Below are 20,191 nucleotides of genomic sequence, written 5' to 3'. Positions count from 1 at the left end.
CGCATTTCGGTGTCTTTTTTTTTTTTTATCTCTTGTTGCATTGTTTTAATGTTGTTTTTAACCTTCCTGCTCCCCTTGGGTTGAAATGACCCCTGAGGCATGAGTCTTAAAACCGAGGCGTTAGGGATCATTTCACCCATGGGCAGCAAGGGTTGAATCAAAAACGAGCCTGATGACGAGATTTTATTTTTTTAAATAAATCTTAAGAGTAATTTATTTTGAAAACGTGAGGCTTTGTATTTACAGGACAGTAGATAAAACAGTGGAAAAACAAACAAAATTAGTACAAGTTTACATTTTAGAAACTGGTGTGATGCCCAGAATCCTCATCCCGTTGTCCAGGACTGAGCGCGCTCCACTGAACAGTCGTAACCTGGCCTGTTGACGAGCCATGAATCAGAACATGTGTATAATCATTGCTGTTTAAAGCGTTTTAAACATAAATGTCCAAGACTTGAGGTTTCTGTACCTGTGCAACATCCTGCGGGCTTCCTTTCACTGGCAGCTCTCTGTGTGCTGAAGCGACGAGATGGCTGGAAAACAAAAAGGTTGTTAGCTTGACAAACATGAACTTCTGTCTTGGGCGGAGTAAAACCAACCGCTCTAGACTAACATCCTGTTTCTTACCACAGCTTCAGTAAAAAGTTGACGAGATGTTTGGGCTGCAGATCGTTGGCCGACTGATACAACACCTCGTCGTAACTACAAAAACAAACAGGGACGACATCGTAAAGACAAAACAAATATTGATTTTACCCTGGCAGATTGAGGAAGAGGCTGATAACAGGTTTACCGGAGAAGGTGCTGCAGGATGACGATGCTCGTCTGTTCCCGTAAAACAAAAGGGTTGAACGTTGGCGCCTCCGCTCCTTCATTCTTCTGCATTAAACTGCCACATAATAATAATTGTGTTATGCTTTCCGTTAATCTTAGTCCTTTTATATTCAAGGGATTAACAGAATTTTACACGTGCCGTTAAGTTTAATAACTGTGTATAACGACTGAATTAATTAAACTGCATAAATGTTGATGCGTCTTTACAGCAGCCGGCGCTGACCTGCAGAGTCGAGCGTGTGTGTATTGTAGGAAGACGCCCGTGTCACCCTGAGCCTGCAGCATCCGGTCCCAGTCGAATTTATAATCTGACTGCAGGGGACCTTTAAAGTCCTGAAACAAAAACATACAAAGCACAGACGTTATCCATCACCAGGTGGGAAAAAAAAACTACAGCTTTGTTGAAATTTGTCACTTAAAAGGCAAAGCGGACAATGTTTTGTGTGGAGTGGATCCAATTCAAGATGGCTACCACCGCTAATTGATTTCACCTAACACGAAAAAGACGACTATAGAAATTGAGCTCAAATTTGATGCAAGACGACTTGATGAATCTGGAGCTTAGACCAAACATCTCCAACTGCCATGAAGACGGCAGGATATGACGCTACGCCTTTAATTTGAAAAATCACCTGAACTATCAGTGCGCCGATTCCCACTTTCTCAGCCGTGTCCTCTGGGTTCTCCAGTTCCTTCGTGTCTAGAGAAAAATGAGCGTCGGTGTTATTTCTGCCTCCGAACACAAACTCGTTAAGGATTTCTTCGTGTGACGGTGCACAACTTCCATTAGAAAGACGAGACGTTGGCGACATTTAGATTCCCACATTGTGTTCATTGCTATGGTGCGCACAACAGTTCAGATGAAGCATGCCGCCTGACTAAATAATTGAGCGTTTATATGATTATGACATGCACATTGACAGAAGTACTTGTTTTTGCAACGAGTTTAAAGGAAATCATCCTGAATGTTTGCCAACATGAACCAGAACCACAGTTTAATTAATTTAAGCTGTGAGCAATTCCTTAAGAACATCATTGCGTTACAAAGTGGAATTCCTCCCTGTATTTAGAAAATTCTTCTGCGTAGACTGTTCCAAGACAATCGGGGCGTGGAAAGAAAGATCTGGAACACAATTCATCTCAATAATTAAGGCTGCCAATGTATTGCACCCTTTTTTACTAACGCTTGACGTTTATTTTGTTGTGCAGCTTTGAAATAATAAATTGTTCACAAATCCTTTGGCCTGATTTGGAAAAGCGTGAGACGGTTGTTGGTAGTGGTACATCGCTCAACGTGGAGCAATTTTACAAAACACTTTAAAAAAGCACTCGGGTTTTAAAGACAAAACCCCAGCCCTTTTTCAAGCTCAGACGTCTTAGAAACATCATTCAGTCTAAACAGGCAAGTCGGACTTTATACGTCAGAACTTTCATTTTGAGATCAGACTTTTTCAGAGAGTATTCATCTGAGAGTCACGCACCGACTTTTGATCTGTTTAAAATGTTTTAATCTTTCGCAAACAAACTTTTTAACTCGCAACTCCTTTTGGTACATTACAAATTATACATCAAAATTATTTGACTCGGTCTGTTTCTCACTGTGTTTCTCAAAAGTCCTCGCGAGTGCACAGCCAAGCTTCTACAAGTAGTTGTATTTTAGCTCAAAATATTCTGTTCAAAACTAAACGTGAAGTCTTTTTTTAACCTAAATAAAACACTAATAACATAAAACTCGCATGTGACTCATCAGTCTTCTGACGCTCACTGTGCGTGGATTTTTAAGATCCGTTTTGCAGCATTTGCACAGCGACGGTTTGAGCCTTATTTTCAATTTGCCTGCTGATAACTTGGCACTCAGGGAGTGACACACAGCTGTGCAGTTACCACGGTGACCACAATGAGCCATTGGCAGCAGCTTTAACGTTTTTTATCTTGGTTCTCTTTACAATACTTATTCAGTTCAAGCATCAAAATGTTGACATTTCTCTTAAATTATTACTAATCTTATTATTGTGTTGATGTTTATGAAGCGTTCACACTATTGTGATCCATTTTTCTTCTGTGCGTTTTTCAGCGCGATTCTCGTCCCACTGTTTTGAAGCTATTTCAACAAATATAAATCAAAACATTCAGCTCTTTCAGGACAATTCTGCTATGACTTTTGGTACTGGTGCAACTTTAGCTTTTTGAAATATATTTAGCCTTTTCTGCCATTGTTTTTTTTTTCTCATTGAAAATGAATTGAGCTCATTTTACCTCCTTCAAATCTTTAGATCTGTTTTGTTCTGGTTCAGCTTCTTTCAGCTTCCTTGTGCAAATTTTTACATTTTTTCAGCTACATGTAAGTTCAGCCATTTTTCAGCTGTTTTGTGCTCCTTTCAGATTCATTCGGCTAACTAGAACATTCTTGTGCTTCTTCTAACTCCTTTCTGCTCATTTCAACTTGTTCTGCTCATTTCAGCTTATTTATGCAAGTTTCAGCTACTACGTATATAACTGTTTTATGATAATTTAAGCTTTTTCAGCTAATCCCACATTTTTTGCAGTCGTTTCAACTTTTTTCAGCCTAATTCAGCAAAAATGTGCTCTCTCCACTTCCTTCTGGTAATTTAAACTTCTTTCTGCATTTTTAACTATTTTTCAGCTGGTTTTTGCAAATTTAAGCTTTTTTCAGATCATTTCCACTTTTTTGTGCCAATTTCAGCTTCTTTCAGCAAATGCATTTTTCTGCTTTCTGCTAATTTAAGTTTGTTATACTTTTTCAGCTACTTTTTTAAGCTAATTTCAGCCGTTTTCAGCTAAATTCAAATTATTATTTTTTTTTTGTGGTAATTTCGGCTACTTTCAGCCTAATTAAAACTCAGCACTGGAATACGTGTAAATAAAAAACTGACATCATGAGAACTCGACTGCTAACGAACTGTTAAAGAGTGCCAGGCTTTACTGTTAGACTGGGTCATGTTGTGGAGCATCCTGGCCCGAGCTTCATCCAGCACGTCCTCCAGAAACACCACGTCACCGGTCCGGGTCTTCATGCCCTGCACCAGACCGAAGGGAACATGCCGACAACTGCAGACAAGTAATTATATTTTAAGATCAATAAATACATGCATGCATTAAATAAATTAATCATTCTCAGTTAACATGATCAGAGGCTAGATTAAAGTGAAAATCTTGTGAATCCCTTTGGGCCTTCTTTGTAATTTATTATTTTTTAATTAAAAACATAAAACAACTAGATAATCATCCCCTAAAGAGTGATGATATATATTATACACCTGTTGAACCTATGGGGTCTGGGTTGGTTAAATAAGCCTGAATGGTTCTGTTACCTTTGAGCCCAGGAATGCCCCAAAGCCTGGAGGATCTGGAACAACTGGTTGAAGTGATTTTCTTGGCTTTTGTCTGTCTGAAGAAAAAAAGAAAACAAGAGTTCATCTTGAGCATGCATCAGGATAAGAGTTCATCTAGTGCTCTTGGAAAACAGCTGGAGCTATGACAACAACATCAGGTTTTGAAGGGTCATGAGTAAATGCAGTTTTTATTGTTATTTTATCCACAAAATGGCAGAAAACTGGAGACATTTGCATTTTAGCAGTAAACACAGTGCCAGTTTTATTTATAAAGTGCTTTTTATATTTCCCTGAAGGAATATTTTCAAGGGATCAATAAATTTATATCTAATCTAAAAAAAAAAAAACCCACTTTGTGCTGTACATGTATAAACAAGAACATTTTAAACTAAAAACAGTTGTAAAAATAAACCAGAGTCTCAGGATGGGCCAAAACCCAGGGAATAAAAATGTTTTTAAGGGTTTTAAAAATGGACAGTGAAGGGGCTCGTCTGATGAGAAGAGGGAGAACATCCCATGATCTTGGAGCAGCTAAAGAAAAAGCTCTGTCCCCTCTGAGCTTCTCTTTGGACCTCGACACCCCAGGAGCAGCTGATCAGCTGATCTGAGGCACCGAGCAGGAGAGTCTTAAAACGACCAGGCCAGTGGAGTGAAGCCAGAGTGGGGGTGATGTGCCTCCCTCTTATGAACTCCAGTTAGAAGTCGAGCAGCAGCATTTTGGACCAACTGGAAACGTCTGAAGGAGGACCGGCTGACTCTGAGGTAAAGAGCGTTGCAGTAATCCAGCCGAGAGGTGGCGAAGGTGATCACTGTTTCAAACTGCTGTTGTGTGAGGATCCGCTTTGCCATGGGAAATAAATCGGACCATCATCAGAACAGCAGTGGAAAAAGATCACATGGTTCCTGAGGATTGAGCCCAAATGAAGCTGGTAAGAAAAAGAAAAGCAAGGGACCTAAGATACAGCCTTGTAGAACTCCAAAAGATATGAGCAGTGGAAGAACCAGCTATGTTGATACATATGAATCTGTCTGCCAGATATGACGTAAACCAGCTCAGTGACCCACTTGGTGCTGTAAATGTGAAACTGGTCCACTGCACCAAAGGAGCCAGAACCACGTTCATCAGAATCGTTAGCCATAAGAACGTCGTTACAACTCGGACTAGAGCTGCTCCTGTGCTGTGCAGCATTTTGTTTCCAGAATGAAAAACCTCCAGGACATTGTGTTCATACAGAAAATAATTTTTAAAAAGCTGAATTTTGCCAAAGAAGCTGAAACTGGATTGTTAAACAAGCAGAAGCTAAAATGAGCAAAACAAGCTAAAAGGAGCATATGAAGACAAAAATAGAGCAAGTTGCTTTTTAGAGAACAATGTTGTGAATGAGTTGGGGGGGGGGGGGGAAATCAATGTTTTTCTTTGAGATTATTTATTTTATTGTGAATAAACCTAAATAATAAAAAAATAAAAGTTACAAATACTAAAAGTTTAAATGTTTTTTTTATATATATATAGATGGTTAAAATAGCACAAATGAGTAATTACATTGCAAAGAAATGCACAAAATGTAGAAGAATGATGCTGTTACACCAAAAAATGTTTAATCCCTTTAGACAAAGATGAACAAGATCGTCTAAACACTCATAATAATAAATCAGCTATACGAACGTTTGTGTAATAAAACTTTTCTTACCACATAAATCATTTCATCAAAACAGTGCTTTTCCTTCCGGTCAATAGCTGCAGCGATGTCTCTGTGACAAAGAAATTGTAACACACGGCCACAGTTGGATCAAATGCTGCAGATATTCTCACAGTCAGAGCTAAAACTTTCAGCTGCTTCAAAAAGTATTAAAAAGTGTAAATATTAAATATTGTTTGCACCGACCTGGTGATGTAGAGAGTTGTGCCGTCACTGCGGAGGATCGTACAAATGTTGGTCATGTCTGCCTTGGGCGAGAGATCAACTACACCCGTACCCTTCCTGTCAACATAAACAAGAAAAAAGGCAAATGTATGTTAGAGGTTGGTCTATTCAAATTAAATACAGTTCACTTCTCATATGAAATCATTGGTCTGTGAATCTGATGAGTGTTGTTCATCTGTGAAGTATTAAAATAAACGTCCGTTTTAAAATTAGTCTCCAACCTTCTTGTCCTAAAAAAAAGTTCTCTTTTGGATCAGAAAAACCCAAGATTACAACAGCCAAATATCAAATCTGATGCTTGAAGACGTCTGGCCGTAACTCCACAAATCAACGATCAAACAGAGGAAATCTGCGGCTCGATTTTTTTCATCGGCTTCAGTTCAATGTGGCTGATGGCTAACGGCCTTTAGATATGCCGAGTTGCGTCTGCTAAAATCTACAAACTAAACGTTCTCCATTTTGAAACCTAACTCTGTGACTTACTCAGAGGTTTTCAACAGGCCTCGGCTCCGCAGCTCCTGCAGAACCTCCTGGGCTTGGTCTTGGTGGAACGACTCCCCACTGTAAACGTCGAAGTGGACTCCCAACCGCTGGAAGGATGGGAGAAGATTCTCCGTCAGACTTCAGAGCACGGAGCTGCTGGAGCTGCACGTGTTTCAGAAGGTTTGAAAGCAAGAGCTCACCTTGTAAACCTGCTGGTACTCCTTCACCGTGATCTCTCTGAACTGTTGCCATAACGACAGAGCCTGGCTCTCATGTCCCTCCAGCTGTCGGAAGAAGTCCCTGGCAGCCTGCTTTATGTCCGTGTTGAGCTCTGCTTCTTTGTTCACCTTAACATAAACCTGCAACTCAGAACCACCAGAACCATCAGACGACTACAGCGTTGAGCTAGCACTGAGCTATCTAGACAACACTTCCCATTAAACACGGTGCAAATGCCGGGAGCTGAATTAAGTTAATGAATATTGAAGATGCTAAAACTGAGTCAAATCTGAAAGAAGCAGACAACTAGTTAAAGCTAAAAGGAGCAAAACACTAGCATAAAGCTAAAGTAGCAAAAGGATAGCTAAAAGCAGAAAGTAGCAAAATGGTAGCGTCAAAACAAAAGGCTAGCTAAAGGTTTAATTCAACAAAAGGTTAGCTGAAAGCTAATAATTGCTAAAAGTTAGTTAAAAGTAGAAAAATGTTAGCAAATGCTAAAATATTTGCAATAACTAAAAGTAGCTAAATGGCAAATAAAAGGCTAAAAGCAATGAAAGGTTGGGTTAAAAAAAAGTTAGCTAAATTATTGCTATAAGCGAAAAATAGAAAAAGGTTAGCTAAAAAAAGTTTAACACAAGTAGAGAAGCTAAAAGTAGCATAATGGTAAAGAAAAGGCTACAAGCAACTAAAGGTTGGGTAAAAAACCGTAGCTAAATTGTTGATAAAGACAATAAGTACAGTTAGCTAAAAACTTTGTTTAACAAAAGCATAGCTAAAAGTAGCAAAAACACCAACGTAAAAAAACATAGCTAAAAGCTTATTATTGAAAAAAGTTAGCTAAATATAGATAAATTCTTGCAAAAAGCGAATGTATCAAAAGGCTAGCTAAAAGTAGCAAAATGGTTGCTAGAGCCTAAAAGTAGCAAAAGGCTAGCTAAAGGTTAATTTAAAAAAGCATAGCTAAGAGTAGCAAAATGGTAGCTGGAAGCTAAAAGTGGCAAAACAGTAACCAAAGAAAATAAAGGTTAGCTAAAAGTCGCAAAAGGGTAGCTAAACGTAGCGGAACAGTAGCTAAAATCTAAAAGTAGCATAAGAAAAAAATAAGCAAGTTTGTTAAATCAGATTTTCAAACATAATATTTTTTTAAGGAATTTAGGAGATCTTTGTGTATTTGTATGGGGAAAATTAATTGTAAAATGTTTAGAAGTTACAGAAGTCTCAGCACCGATCTCCTAAATGAGCAAAACGTTTCAGCATTTACCATAGTAATTAGACTGTGAACAATTTGTAGAAGAAAACAAAAGCAGGAAAACGAGCGTGAATGCTGAATCAACATTTAATGAAATATGCACTCATTCAGTTAAATAAAATTAAAAACTTTACTAAATAAACACACCCCAATAAGAGAAAATAAATACATTCTCACCTCAAACAGATGCTGTAAGGGATTCTCTTTCAATTTTTCCATACATCCAAACTGATTAAACCCAGCTCCTAACAAACCTGAAATTCCACACAAGTTACTGAGTTAGTCCATTTTAATGAAATGAAGAGTCCTAACGAGCGTCTCTTTAACAAATCCTGCACAACGTGCTCACCAAACTGCATGCCCCAGTCTCCCAGGTAGTTCATTCGAATAACGTTATTTCCAAGGGATTGTTTGAGGTTCGAAATGAAGTTACCTGGAGATGGAATTTAGACGTTTTTAGACAACACTCATGACAAAATTTCTAATAAAGTAAAAATGTATTAAAGTAGAAACCTGCCAATAATTGTGGAGCGCAAGTGCCCAGCGTGGAATTTTTTTGCGATATTCGGAGAGCTGCAAACATGAACATTAATTATTTGAAGGGGAGATGTACTTTGAACAAAAAGGACCAAAAAAAAAAAAAACTATAACCCCACCTGTACTCTACTAATGTCGTTCCTCTCTTCAGAGAATTAAAAAGTTCACTGTTTAACTCAAACTGGTCGTCTTTTCCTTTTCCAAATGGCTCCAACAATTTCTGGAACAAGTGAAGCAGAACTAAAAACGAGCACAGCAACAGCAAATTGCACTTTTCTTGTCAATATTGGATGGATGTGCACACACAAACCTCAGCAAGAAGGCTGCGATTAACTGTGAAGTTAATGACGCCATGTCCGGTGGAAATACTTTCCACCACGCTGTCCGGCTTTAACTGAAAAACACAAATTTGGGTAAATATCAAAGACAGTGTCCTCTCTGTGATTTCTGAATCAGCCAAACTAAACTAAATATACCAAATAGTCAGGATATGTTAACAATTAAATAAGTATTCACTTTGATATTTTTCATTTAAAAGTTTTAAATTAAGCTAAAAGACACAATTCCCTACTTATTTGGTTTGAAAATCTGCAATGTATTGTGGTTTGTCATTTATTTTAAAGGAGATTTTAACTGTCAAAACAAAACATAAGTTAATTTAACTAATTGAAGACGAGTTGGATTTGTTTATGGTCAGATAATAATCCATAAAAACTTTAATTCAATTCTATTCAAAAATACTTTATTAATCCCAGAGGGAAATTAAATGTTGTGGTAACTCATCATCCTGGTTTCATTGAAGAATTGTTCTAGATGCTGATGGCTGGGGGCAGGAAGGATCTCTTGTAGCGGTCTGTCTTACAGCAGATCTGAAGAAGCCTCTGACTGAAGACTCTCTGGTGTTGTATGACAGTCTGATGAAGAGGATGCTGAGGGTTGTCTATAATGTTCTTCATTTTATGAAGAATCCTTCTTTGAACAATCATCTCCAAAGGTTCTAGAGGAGTCCCCAGAACTGAGCCAGCCTTCTTTATGAGCTTGTTGATCTTTTTTAAGTCACTTGCTCTGGTGCTCCCCCAGCAGATGATGGCAGAAGAGATAACACTCTCTACAACAGACTTATAGAAGATATGCAGCATCTTGCTGCAAACATTGAAGGACTTCAGCTTCCTCAAGAAGTACAGTCTGCTCTGTTCCTTCTTGTAGATGCTTCACTGTTGCATTTCCAGTCCAGTCTGTTGTCCAGGTGAACCCCAAGGTATTTATACTTCTCCACCACCTCCACTTCTTCTCCCATGATGGAAATAGGGTTGGACCTGTTCCTGCATCTCCTGAAATCTACAATCATCTCCTATGTTTTGTTCACATTCAAGATGAGATGATTGTTTCCACACCATTCAATTCAATTCAAAAATACTTTATTAATCCCAAAGGGAAATTATTTGTTGTTGTAACTCATTATCCTCATTTCATTAAGAGATGTTATAGATGCTGATGGCTGTAGGCAGGAAGGATCTCTTGTAAAGGTCCATCCCACAGTGGATCCTAAGAAACTGGCTGCAGATGCCGTCTGATCCGTCCACCCAGACTCGGCTGGCCTCTCGGTTCCCCCGGGCTGTAGGACCGCCCGAATTTTGGGCAGAACTCCTCCCAGAGCGATGGCCACTCCTCCCAGCAGTCTGCCGAGCTCCTTGTCACTGCAGACAGCCAACTGTAGGTGCCGGTGAACGATCCTGTCCTTCCACTGTCGTGAGCCATGTTTCCTGCTAGTTCCAGGATCTCAGTGGTCAGGCACTCAAGCACAGCTGGCAGGTAGATGAGAATGCGTCCACAGAATATCCTTTTCAATTCATTTGAGATTTGGGGCTGTAGTTGAGATATTATTTGAGCTTTTGAGATGTTAATCAGCTGCTGTTGGTTGTAGAAAACTGCCTTGTTGCCATAGTTACACATCATAACAAATGTCCAAAACTAAAAAAGTTTCAGTAAAAATCCTTCCAGCTGCACAGCATCTGATACCAGAGGAAACAATCAGCCAAAAAATGTGACTTACATCCAGAAAAAGAGGAATTAAAGTTTCCAAAAGCAAAATCTCAGAATGAAAGTAACAGAGCTGCTCCAACATGCAGCCACCTGGAGCGGCGCAATTCTAGAACTCTAGAATTCTAGAATGCCACAAAGCGGTCCACCAGTTCCCTGTACTCAGCTTCTTGTCCATGTCTGATACACCCGACCACTGCAGAGTCATCTGAATATTTCTGCAGATGACAGGAGTCTGTTTTGTACTGGAAATCTGAGGTGTACAGAGTGAAAAGGAATGTTGAGAGTACAGTCCCCTGTGGTGCTCCTGAGCTACTGACCACTTGATTAGACACACAACCCTTCAGTTTCACAAACTGTGGTCTGTTGGTCAGGTAGTCTTTGATCCAGGTGATTGTTGAGGCCTCCACCTGAGTCTTCTGGAGTTTCTGACGGAGCAAATCAGGCTGGATTGTGTTAAATGTACTGGAGAAATCAAAGAACATGACTCTCACAGTGCTGTCTGCCTTTTCTAGATGACAGTGAGTTTGCTGAAGCAGGTGTATGATGGCATCTTCAACTCCAAGTCCACGCCGATAAGCAAACTGCAGTGGGTCCTGATATGTGCTTGTTTGTCTAGTCAGGTGGGTCAGCAGAAGTCCCTCTAGGACCTTCATGATGTGGGATGTCAGGGCAACAGGTCTACAGTCATTGAGGACTGATGGGTGAGTTTTCTTTGGCACTGGAACAAGGCATGAGGTTTTCGACAACACTGGAACCTTCTCCTGGGTCAGGCTAAGGTTGAAGACATCCTGCAGAACCCTACAGAGCTGCTCTGCACAGACCTTCAGGACTCTGGGACTGACACCATCTGGACCTGCAGCCTTATTCCGGTTTCATCCCTGACCACACCTCTCTGATATTGTTCTGTTGGAACTTGCTCTCCAGCTTCTTCTTGTACACCTCCTTGCTGTTTCTTATCTTGACTTTTAGTCGCTTCTGTGTGCTCTTCAATAATTCCCTGTCTCCCTCCCTGAAGGCTCTTTTTTTCTGGTTTAGCAGTTCCTTCAGGTCAGTGGTGATCCAGGGTTTGTTGTTGGGTAAGCATCTCACTGTTCTGGTGGGGATGGTGTTGTTTACACAGAAGTTTATATAGTCGGTCACACACGCAGTCATGGCATTGATGTCCTCTCCATGTGGCTGGCACAGTGCATCCCAGTCTGTAGCCTCAAAACAACCCCGCAGGGCTTCTTAAGCTTCCGTTGACCATTTTCTCACTGTTCTCTTTATTGCAGATTGCCTCTGAACAAGGGGTTTATATTTTGAGCAGAGAAACACAAGATTGTGATCTGATTTGCCAAGAGGGGGTCTTGCTTTAGCGATGTATGAATCCCTGACATTTGCATAAAACAAGTCCAGCGTTTTGTTTTCTCTGGTAGAGCAGCTGACAAACTGTTGGAATGTCGAAAGAGTAGCAGAGCGAGAGGCATGATTAAAATCCCCAGATATTGCAACAAACGCACTAGGGTGTTGTGTCTGTAGCTTAGCAACCTCAGAGCTGATGACATCACACGCAGTCTCTGCAACAGCATTGGGTTGAATGTAAACAGTTGCCAAAATAACACTGGTGAACTCTCTTGGCAAATAATATGGACGACAACTTAGTGCTAACAGTTCAATATCTGGACTGCAGAGACGACACTTCACAGTAACATGTCCAGGATTACACCATCTGTTGTTCACAAGCACTGCCAACCCACCTTCTTTCCTTTTGCCACTCCTCTTTAAATCTCTATCTGCTCGTATGGTCAGAAAGCCTGGCAAGGAAACGCTGGAGTCGGGGATATGATCCTGCAGCCATGTCTCAGGGAAACACATAGCACTGCATTCCCGATACTCTGGATGGGTCCTTGTTAGGGCTTGAAGTTCATCCAACTCGTTTCCCAGCGATCTCACATTGCCCATCATGATCGATGGAAGAGATGGTTTAAACTTCATTCTTCTCTCTTTCTCCCTCTTCTTTGCTCCTGCTCTGCATCCACGACACCTCCTTTTCAACTCATTTGGGATTTGAGGCTGTAGTTGAGATATTATTTGAGCTTTGGAGATGTTAATCAGCTGCTCCCGGTTGAAAAAAAAACAACAACCTTGTTGTCATGGTTACGCATCATAACAAATGTCCAAAAGCAAAGATATTTCTGTAAAAAAAATCCTTCCAGCTGCACAGCATCCGACACCAGAGGAAATAATCATCCAAAAAAAGCGATTGATATCCAGACAAAAGAGGAATTAAAGTTTTCTAAAGTAATATCTCAGAATGAAAGTAACAGAGCTACTCCAACATGCAGCCACCTTGAGCGGTGCATTTCTAGAACTAAGCAGCAGCCTTGCCATCCATCCACACAACCAAATGTGTTTGACCATTTTGGTGGATATTTTGAGCATCACATTAGTGTGTAGAAGAAATAATGCTGTTATCTGTGTCAGTTTCACACCTATTTTTTGCTAAAACCTTCATTTTGTGATAGTTATGCTAATGACTGATTTTCCAACTCGTTACACACACACTGACAGGATTTTTTTTAACTTCATGTTTATACTGTTGGCATGATAAAAATCTGACCCGAGAAGCCAGGTCTTCTGTCTGCAGCAGAATGTCCCCACTGGATGGTAAAATCCCGTTGACTCTTAATGGTCCAAGCGACAACTTAAAGTCAGAACTTTGATGCCTGAGGGGCACAAAATCACAAAGCTTCAACACATCAGAGAAGCACACAAATAAAGCAGCATTTTAAATAAGTGGAATAAAAGTTTTACTGTTTCTTGAAGACGGGAACTGCAGTCAGAGCTGGCAAAAACGCTTCCTCAGACTGCTGCAGCGTCTTTGCCAACTGGAAATCAAAGCAAAACAAGTAAAAAGCTGATTGTCCTTGTGCCTACGAGTCTATTATATCTTTCAAGTGGCAAAGCATGCTAGCATTAGCAGCGCTCTGTTTTATTACCTTTATTGCAATTTGTCGTCTAAAGAAGGAAGCCATGTTTCCTAAACGTGTAAATAAAATACAAAGTTAAAATTCATGCAAGATTGGTCATGTTTCCACGACCTGTTCATTGACGTGACATTTTACTTCCTGTTTAACGTCACGGCTTCCGGTCCGCTCGTCGAATCACGGGCGTCGCTTTCAAGCAGCGTCACGCATCAGAAAAGGGTTTGTTCGATTTTAACACCCGCTCCTCCCGGACAATCAGAAACCCAATTTTTTTTCATTTTCATTTTTTCATTTAGCCTTTATTTATACAGGTTAGTCTCATTGAGCCACGAGAACTCATTTTCAAGAGAGACCTGTTTAGGGAGCACATGGTGGGGGTTAAGGGCCTTGCTCATGGGCCCAGAGTGGGGCGAATGAGGGTGAATTATATTTTTCTACCCTGAAATAAAACCAAATGAAATAAATTTTAATATTATTTTCCCCCCAGTCAATTAATTAATATCATAAATATTTTTGTTAAATTTTAAAATATGAAAATGTGTTAAAATACAGAAAGAAAAAAAAATTGGGAGGGAAACATGAACTAAAATAAGATTAAAATGTAGGTAGGCCCTACCCATTTTTCCCCCCCAAAGCCTTGTTTTGATTAATTTTATTTAAATAGTTTAAAACATATTTGTCTTAACAAAAAACAAACTAATTTTAAGTTACAGCAAGTTTTAGCCAATTTGTATACTTGTGTCACAAGTGCTTTTATTTTAAATGTGTGGATAAACAATAAACTGTGTCCTAAATAATGTAATAATCGCATACTTTTTACCACCCTTTTAAATATTTAGTTGCTATACTGCATGAATTTAATTTTCTAACAATTTTTCATTAATTTGTGTAATCTTAAGCAGCTTTAGTTCTGTATAAACAAGTACAGGGATATAATTTATGTAACGAACGAAGGTAAATTAAATATGTTTTAATAGACTTAACAGATTTCAAAAGTAAAATGAAATGATTTGTGCCAAGACTTTTATTTATTTGTATTATATGAATGAAAACCCCTTGAAACCCACAGCAAACTTAACATTTTGGTATAGTGAACAGAAATCAAGCCAAAATAAAAAGAAATACAGTGTATACAAATGTACAAATCTAAAAGCAGTCATAGGTAGTTTACACGATTAAAACAAAAGTCCAGTCTGGATGTTGACTTCGTTCACTCATTAACGTCCAATCCCTTTTTCGCAAGTACAAACATAGAAGCACAGTAGAACGAACATAACTAAAATAAAGTCAAATCAAAAGGCCAAACGTGTGACGGTAGTTAAGTCTTTTACGAAGGCATCAGAATAAAGTCAAATAAATATGAAGACGACAGTCAAGAGGCCACTGGTGGAGTCTCAGAGATGAGTCGCAGCAGGAAACCCTCCTAACTCTAGGAGAAACAGGCAAATGTTGATGCCACTGATGCCTGAGGCAGTGAGTGCACATAGAGGCAATATGGCACAGCTTGGGGAAGGGGGGTCTGATCAGAACTGTTGAGTCCCTGGAGTAGCTTGCAGCAAAGAGTTCATCCCAAAAGACAAACAGCAGAACTCAGGAAACATCTGTGAAGGAAACAAAAGAGTACACAAAACAAATGTTATTAGCTTTGTTCAATAAAGCACAAATGACATTAGCTCTTGTCTGAAGTTGTTCATTTTAAAACAAGACAATAACATGAAGTTCAAAGGCAAAGCGTTTCAAACAATATCTACTTACAACTAGCAGGCTGCTCTCCAAACCTTCGCATTAGCTGATCATGTGTGAACTTGACAAAAGCATCATATTGTTCTGTGGGGGGAAAACAAAAAATTAACATTTGTCTGGATCACAATTCATTTATTTAGTGTGAAATAAAAAAAACATCTCACCAGCGAGCTTTGTCGTCAGTATCTCATCGTATTCCTCGCGGATTTTCTCCTCTCGCTCCTTCAGTAGTCGCTCGCAGATCATCCCAACCTGTCGGAGGGAGAATAACGGCTGTTCTTTCCTGGAGGGAGACGAGGCACCTGAAGACGTGCCTGTTAAAGAGGAACAAATGTTACAAGTTAGGTGACTGTAAACGGGTAAAGACGAGGCGACAAGGTTTTTCTCTGGCTCTGTTTTTATACGTGACAGATCTCTGGAAACACAAGTGTTTATTTCCTGTGGTGATGGAGGAAAACGACACATTTGTACTGTAATGCTGGGCTCGTTGAATCTGCTGTAGTTTCCATGACAGGTCACTAACTGGTGCTGTGAGTTTTGCATTTCAGCGACATGCGTGAGCGCAGACGCGTCAGTCCCGAGCACGAAAACGGTTACATCCAAAATGGTGAATAGAAGAACGTTGGTTTGGGCCAAGGATGAGGTCGAGTTGCTCCTACGTGTTGGAGAAGGGGGAGTAGCACAAACAGCACTCTGCTACTCGCACAAGTGCAGAAAAACTAGACTGCAGCTGTTTGTGGTGCTCTTGTGAGACTTCCAGCTTGAGACCTTGAAGCAAAATGTTTCGTTGTCAGAGAAAAATCAACCGCTGTGCGCACGAACAACCGAAAGGCGGCAGAAACGCCACGGTTTACATCAAAAGGGTGGGGTTGTATAAACGGGTTCAAGTTTTGTGGCTGCTCTCTTCTTCAGGGATCACCACAGCAAACTGTCGCGCCAAGACGTGGCAATTGTTTTTACGGCGGATGCCCTCCCTGACGCAACCACAGCCCTCTGAGTGGAGCAGAGCGCTGCTATCTAGGGCGCCCGAGGGAGAAGACAGTGGGGGTTAAGGGCCTTGCTCAAGGGCCCAGAGTGGGGTAAATGAGGGTGGAGGCAGGTGTGGGTGCTTCACCTATTCCACCCACATTTTGACGTTGTCGGTTCTGGGAGTTGAACCAGCGATCTTCCGATCACAGGCTCCTCTAACCTCTGCTCCACCACTCCCTAGCGGTTTTTTCTAACAAATTAAAACATTTGATTATTATGCACTGATGGTTGATTGTTTTGGACAGATGGTCCCCCTTCTTTGCATGCATAAAGACAGTTTCTTTGGATTCCACTGAGGGCTGGCTTGAAACAGGAGGTGCTATTTATAAAACAGATTTGGGTTGGCAGACCTCAGACTGATGAAGCCTTTCGGATTAAAGACGTAATGTTTCTCCCAAAAAAGAAACGTGTCCAGATGACATGATTTAACCCTTTTTTGTGACTGTGCCTACATAAAGAGAATGTGATAACAAGCGGCCACGTGTTATTTGCAACCCGAGTAACAAAGCATCGTATCAGCTGGATGACCCACTCAATCCAGTGGCAAAAATGGCTGAACCAAACGACTGACGTAAACAAAGTTGTTCTGCTTTGAAGATCCAGACATGAAGAAGAAAATTTAAAAATCAAAGAATCAGTTTATTACGATCAATTAAAGACTGACATCAGTAATCTTTAGTGTTTTGTTCTTGTTGCACATTTAAGTCGTTTGTTGATGACACAAACTTGGACTGACACTCTGCTCCAATTAAAAGAAGGTTCTTCGACCGGGTCATCACAGGGCTCACCTAAAAGGACTGTCACCAGTATTTTGTTAGAGCTTCAGTTATAATCGGCGATTTATAAGCTCATGAAAGTGCAGTGAAGCATCGTGTTTGTGAGTGCTTCTTCAGAATGGGGCGGCTGTGGTTGAGTGGTTAGAGCAGTCACCCTCTAATACAAGAGCTGGGGGTTCGATTCCACTAGCAGTCACATGTGAAGCATCCCTGGACAAGACACTGAACCCCTCATTGCCTCTGATGTGTGTCTCATCGGTGTATGAATGTGATAAACCTCTGATTATTCTTTGTATAGTAGAGTGCTGTATGAATGGGTAAATGAGGACATAGATTGTATGTAAAGTACTTTGAGTATCTTGATAATACAGAAAGGCGCTGTATATGTACAGTCCATTTACCATTTACCAATAATAGGAATGCACAATATTGGATTTTGGCAGACATCCGATATGTTAAAACTTATTTGGCTGATTACAGATACTTTATATACTTTCCTTCGTCAGAACATAGCCCTCTCTCTTATTTAGGCTTATTTGCTACAAAAATTGTGTAACATCTGGTGACATATATTCAGTAAGAGCCATATGATGTGCATAGCACTTTAACTTATATTAAATTAAAAATGTTAATTGTTATTTATTAGTATTAGTCACATGCAATGCTCTCTCACTTGTGGAGGCTTGTTCCAGGTTCCTAGCTGCAGTGTGGGATCCTCTGCACTCTTGTGCATGAAGGACAGCCTTTTTAACGGGGATAGCATTTGACGTCCAAATGTCTGTGGTAAAACTCACCCAAGTGCCATCGGCTATTAGCTTCTCAACGATGTCAGAAATGACGGCTTGTAACTCGGGTAAGGCTGCGTCAGAAAAATATCTCTGACTGAGAACTGAGATGTAGCGAGGCTCGACTTAGTCCAAAAATCTTTGGAATCCATTATCCTCAACGAAAAAAAAACTTCCACACCGCCAATATTTTGACTTCTTCCTCTCCATCGTGATCAGATCAGGTAGGCGCACGTGACGTCATCACGTTGTGCTGCCACTGCAGGCATCCTTGTCACTGGGTTGTCGTACAAAAACAGCGCCTTTTATATCGGCGAGTTATTTTGACGGAATGGCCGATTTTTTACTTTAACGCTAATATCGGCCGATACCAATACCAGCCGATAATATTGTGCATCCCTAACCAATAACTAAACGTCGATTACATCATCTTGTCAGTAACTACCTGGAAGTGGGGGTCCGGCCTGAATGTTCTGCAGATCCACGGGACAGCAGCCCTCTGCCTGCTGGAAGGTAACGTCCAGGTGTCGACGTTTCTGTAGACGCTTGTACTCCTGTTTTATGTTGTGCAGGATTTGCTCTAAAACAAAAACAGAAACATGACTTAAACCGCGTGTACACAATTTTCAAACAAAACCACTCCATTTAGGTAGGGATTAAACAACCAGTCATTTTTACCAATTTATATAATGGTTTTAGGCATTTATACCAAACAACGTTTTCAAACTGCAGTAGGCAGTTCCCACATGACATTAAGACAATTTAACAAAGAAAAACTGGGCTTAAGCCAAATTCTGACCATATTTTAACAAGAAAAACACAGAGAAAGCATAACACTGATCCTTATGCTGAAAAAACAACTTGTACTAAAAGAGTGCTAGCAGGTCTGCTGGTGTAATCACGAGTGAATCTTAAATTTCCTACCTGTGGTGAGTCTGGACGAGACATCCCCAAAAGGCGACGGTTCCATACGCAGATATTTCTGGGGCGAAGACACCGGCGACATGACCGGCGCACATCTCCTCCTTTTAGGAGAAGCCTGGCTCATTAATGGATCAAAGTCCAGAGTCCTTTTCAGAGTAGCTCCGCACGCCATCACTCTTCAGTTTAACTCGAAAAGATGTCAAACAGAACGTCTTCAACAGAGAGGAAGTTGTTGGTTCGGGCCCCGGTGCCGCTAATGCTAGCTAGCGTTAGCTTAGTTACAACGCAGCAGCGATTCCGGGATGGAGACACATACGAAATTCTTTCGTCTTCCGTTATCTTCTGCTGATTAATTTGACAATATTTATGTTAGATAATATACCCTAAAATAGTTTCAATATAAAATAAACTCGTATACACGCAGTAAATAACCGGATGATAAGAGATTTTTAACCTAAAACGACTGTAAGGACAGCGCCTGTCAAACGTCCCTTGTCTTTTCTTATTTGGTGGTTGGTTAGTTGTGAGCATGCGCAAGAAAGTGAGTTTGTATCGGTACTTGTAGTCTAATCCGTTGCTTTGTCTATTGTTTGCGTACTTTAAAAACTACATTTCCCGAAGGCAAAGTAAGCGTCCTCGTTTAAAAATGTTTGGTTTGGCTAAAAAAAATTTAAAACAAAAAAAAAAAGTTTCAGTTTCATGTAAAAAGAAAAATAATTTAAACATGTTTTATATTTCCCTTTTTTCAACAGATAAAAACGTTTTATTTATTTAAAACAGAAGTTATATATTCATGAGTCCAACAGCCACAGGGTAGAAGCTGTTCCTCAGTCTAGTGGTTCTACATTTAATGCTCCTCAACCTCCTTCCTGAGGGCAGTGGTGGAGAAAGTACTCAAATACTGTACTTAAGTAAAGTACAAATAAACAGACAAAAATGTACTCTAGTAAAAGTACCACATTAGCATTTTTACTTAAGTAAAAGTAAATAAGTACTTACTTTTAAAATACTTAAAGTATTAAAAGTAAAAGTACTTGCTGAATGTATTACCTAATGTAATGGTCTACGTGTCTTTAAGTCTGCGTACCATATGTATATTTTCTGTAATACATTAATAGTGTTGTTCCGTTTTAATGAACAATGCTGCAGATAATACATGTTTTTATTGTGTTTACTCCGTGACAGAGTTCACACTTGGACTTGTGATTCTGTGCGTCAGAATTTCAGGGATGACATGCAGAGTTGAATATCATTAAGCAAAATAAGAAAGAGGAATGATTATATCTTTGAAAGTTTTTATTTAACACAAATCAAAACCAGTGTGT

At 40.0% G+C, this 20,191-nt stretch overlaps 2 protein-coding genes across 2 annotated transcripts; both read right to left on the bottom strand.

Moving 5' to 3' along the window:
• Positions 1-37: 37 nt before the first annotated feature.
• rars2 (arginyl-tRNA synthetase 2, mitochondrial) lies at positions 38-13,657 on the bottom strand. Its single transcript, XM_037685183.1, has 20 exons — positions 13,622-13,657; positions 13,437-13,510; positions 13,243-13,348; positions 8,911-8,994; positions 8,720-8,820; positions 8,581-8,636; positions 8,413-8,496; positions 8,241-8,317; positions 6,796-6,954; positions 6,596-6,702; positions 6,074-6,169; positions 5,879-5,939; positions 4,167-4,243; positions 3,779-3,903; positions 1,467-1,534; positions 1,058-1,167; positions 794-889; positions 628-702; positions 470-533; positions 38-378 (listed from the first exon to the last, which is right to left on the bottom strand). Exons 1-20 carry the CDS (start codon positions 13,655-13,657, stop codon positions 292-294), a joined length of 1,743 nt encoding a protein of 580 aa, XP_037541111.1. The 3' UTR covers positions 38-291.
• Positions 13,658-14,626: 969 nt separating this feature from the next.
• akirin2 (akirin 2) lies at positions 14,627-19,379 on the bottom strand. The gene is made up of 5 exons (XM_037685583.1): positions 18,867-19,379; positions 18,388-18,522; positions 15,517-15,666; positions 15,365-15,436; positions 14,627-15,210 (listed from the first exon to the last, which is right to left on the bottom strand). The coding sequence occupies exons 1-5, from the start codon at positions 19,036-19,038 to the stop codon at positions 15,200-15,202; spliced, it is 540 nt and encodes a 179-aa protein (XP_037541511.1). The 5' UTR covers positions 19,039-19,379; the 3' UTR covers positions 14,627-15,199.
• Between the last annotated feature and the right edge of the window lie 812 nt (positions 19,380-20,191).

This window comes from Nematolebias whitei, chromosome 12 (genome assembly GCF_014905685.2).
Source record: "Nematolebias whitei isolate Nwh7 chromosome 12, NemWhi1, whole genome shotgun sequence".
Taxonomy (NCBI): domain Eukaryota; kingdom Metazoa; phylum Chordata; class Actinopteri; order Cyprinodontiformes; family Rivulidae; genus Nematolebias; species Nematolebias whitei.
Note: the sequence above shows the minus strand (reverse complement) of the source record. Positions and strands in the feature narration are given on the sequence as shown.

Excerpts from the sequence above, each read along its gene's own strand:
- akirin2 (XM_037685583.1), bottom strand. The coding sequence starts at position 19,038 with ATGGCGTGCGGAGCTACTCTGAAAAGGACTCTGGACTTTGATCCATTA. Across the intron at positions 15,667-18,387 it reads GGCCGGACCCCCACTTCCAG|GCACGTCTTCAGGTGCCTCG; the intron begins GTAGTTACTGAC and ends CCTCTTTAACAG. Across the intron at positions 15,437-15,516 it reads ACTGACGACAAAGCTCGCTG|AACAATATGATGCTTTTGTC; the intron begins GTGAGATGTTTT and ends TTCCCCCCACAG.
- rars2 (XM_037685183.1), bottom strand. The coding sequence starts at position 13,657 with ATGGCTTCCTTCTTTAGACGACAAATTGCAATAAAG. Across the intron at positions 1,168-1,466 it reads TCGGCGCACTGATAGTTCAG|GACTTTAAAGGTCCCCTGCA; the intron begins GTGATTTTTCAA and ends TTTTTGTTTCAG. Across the intron at positions 534-627 it reads AACTTTTTACTGAAGCTGTG|CCATCTCGTCGCTTCAGCAC; the intron begins GTAAGAAACAGG and ends TTTGTTTTCCAG.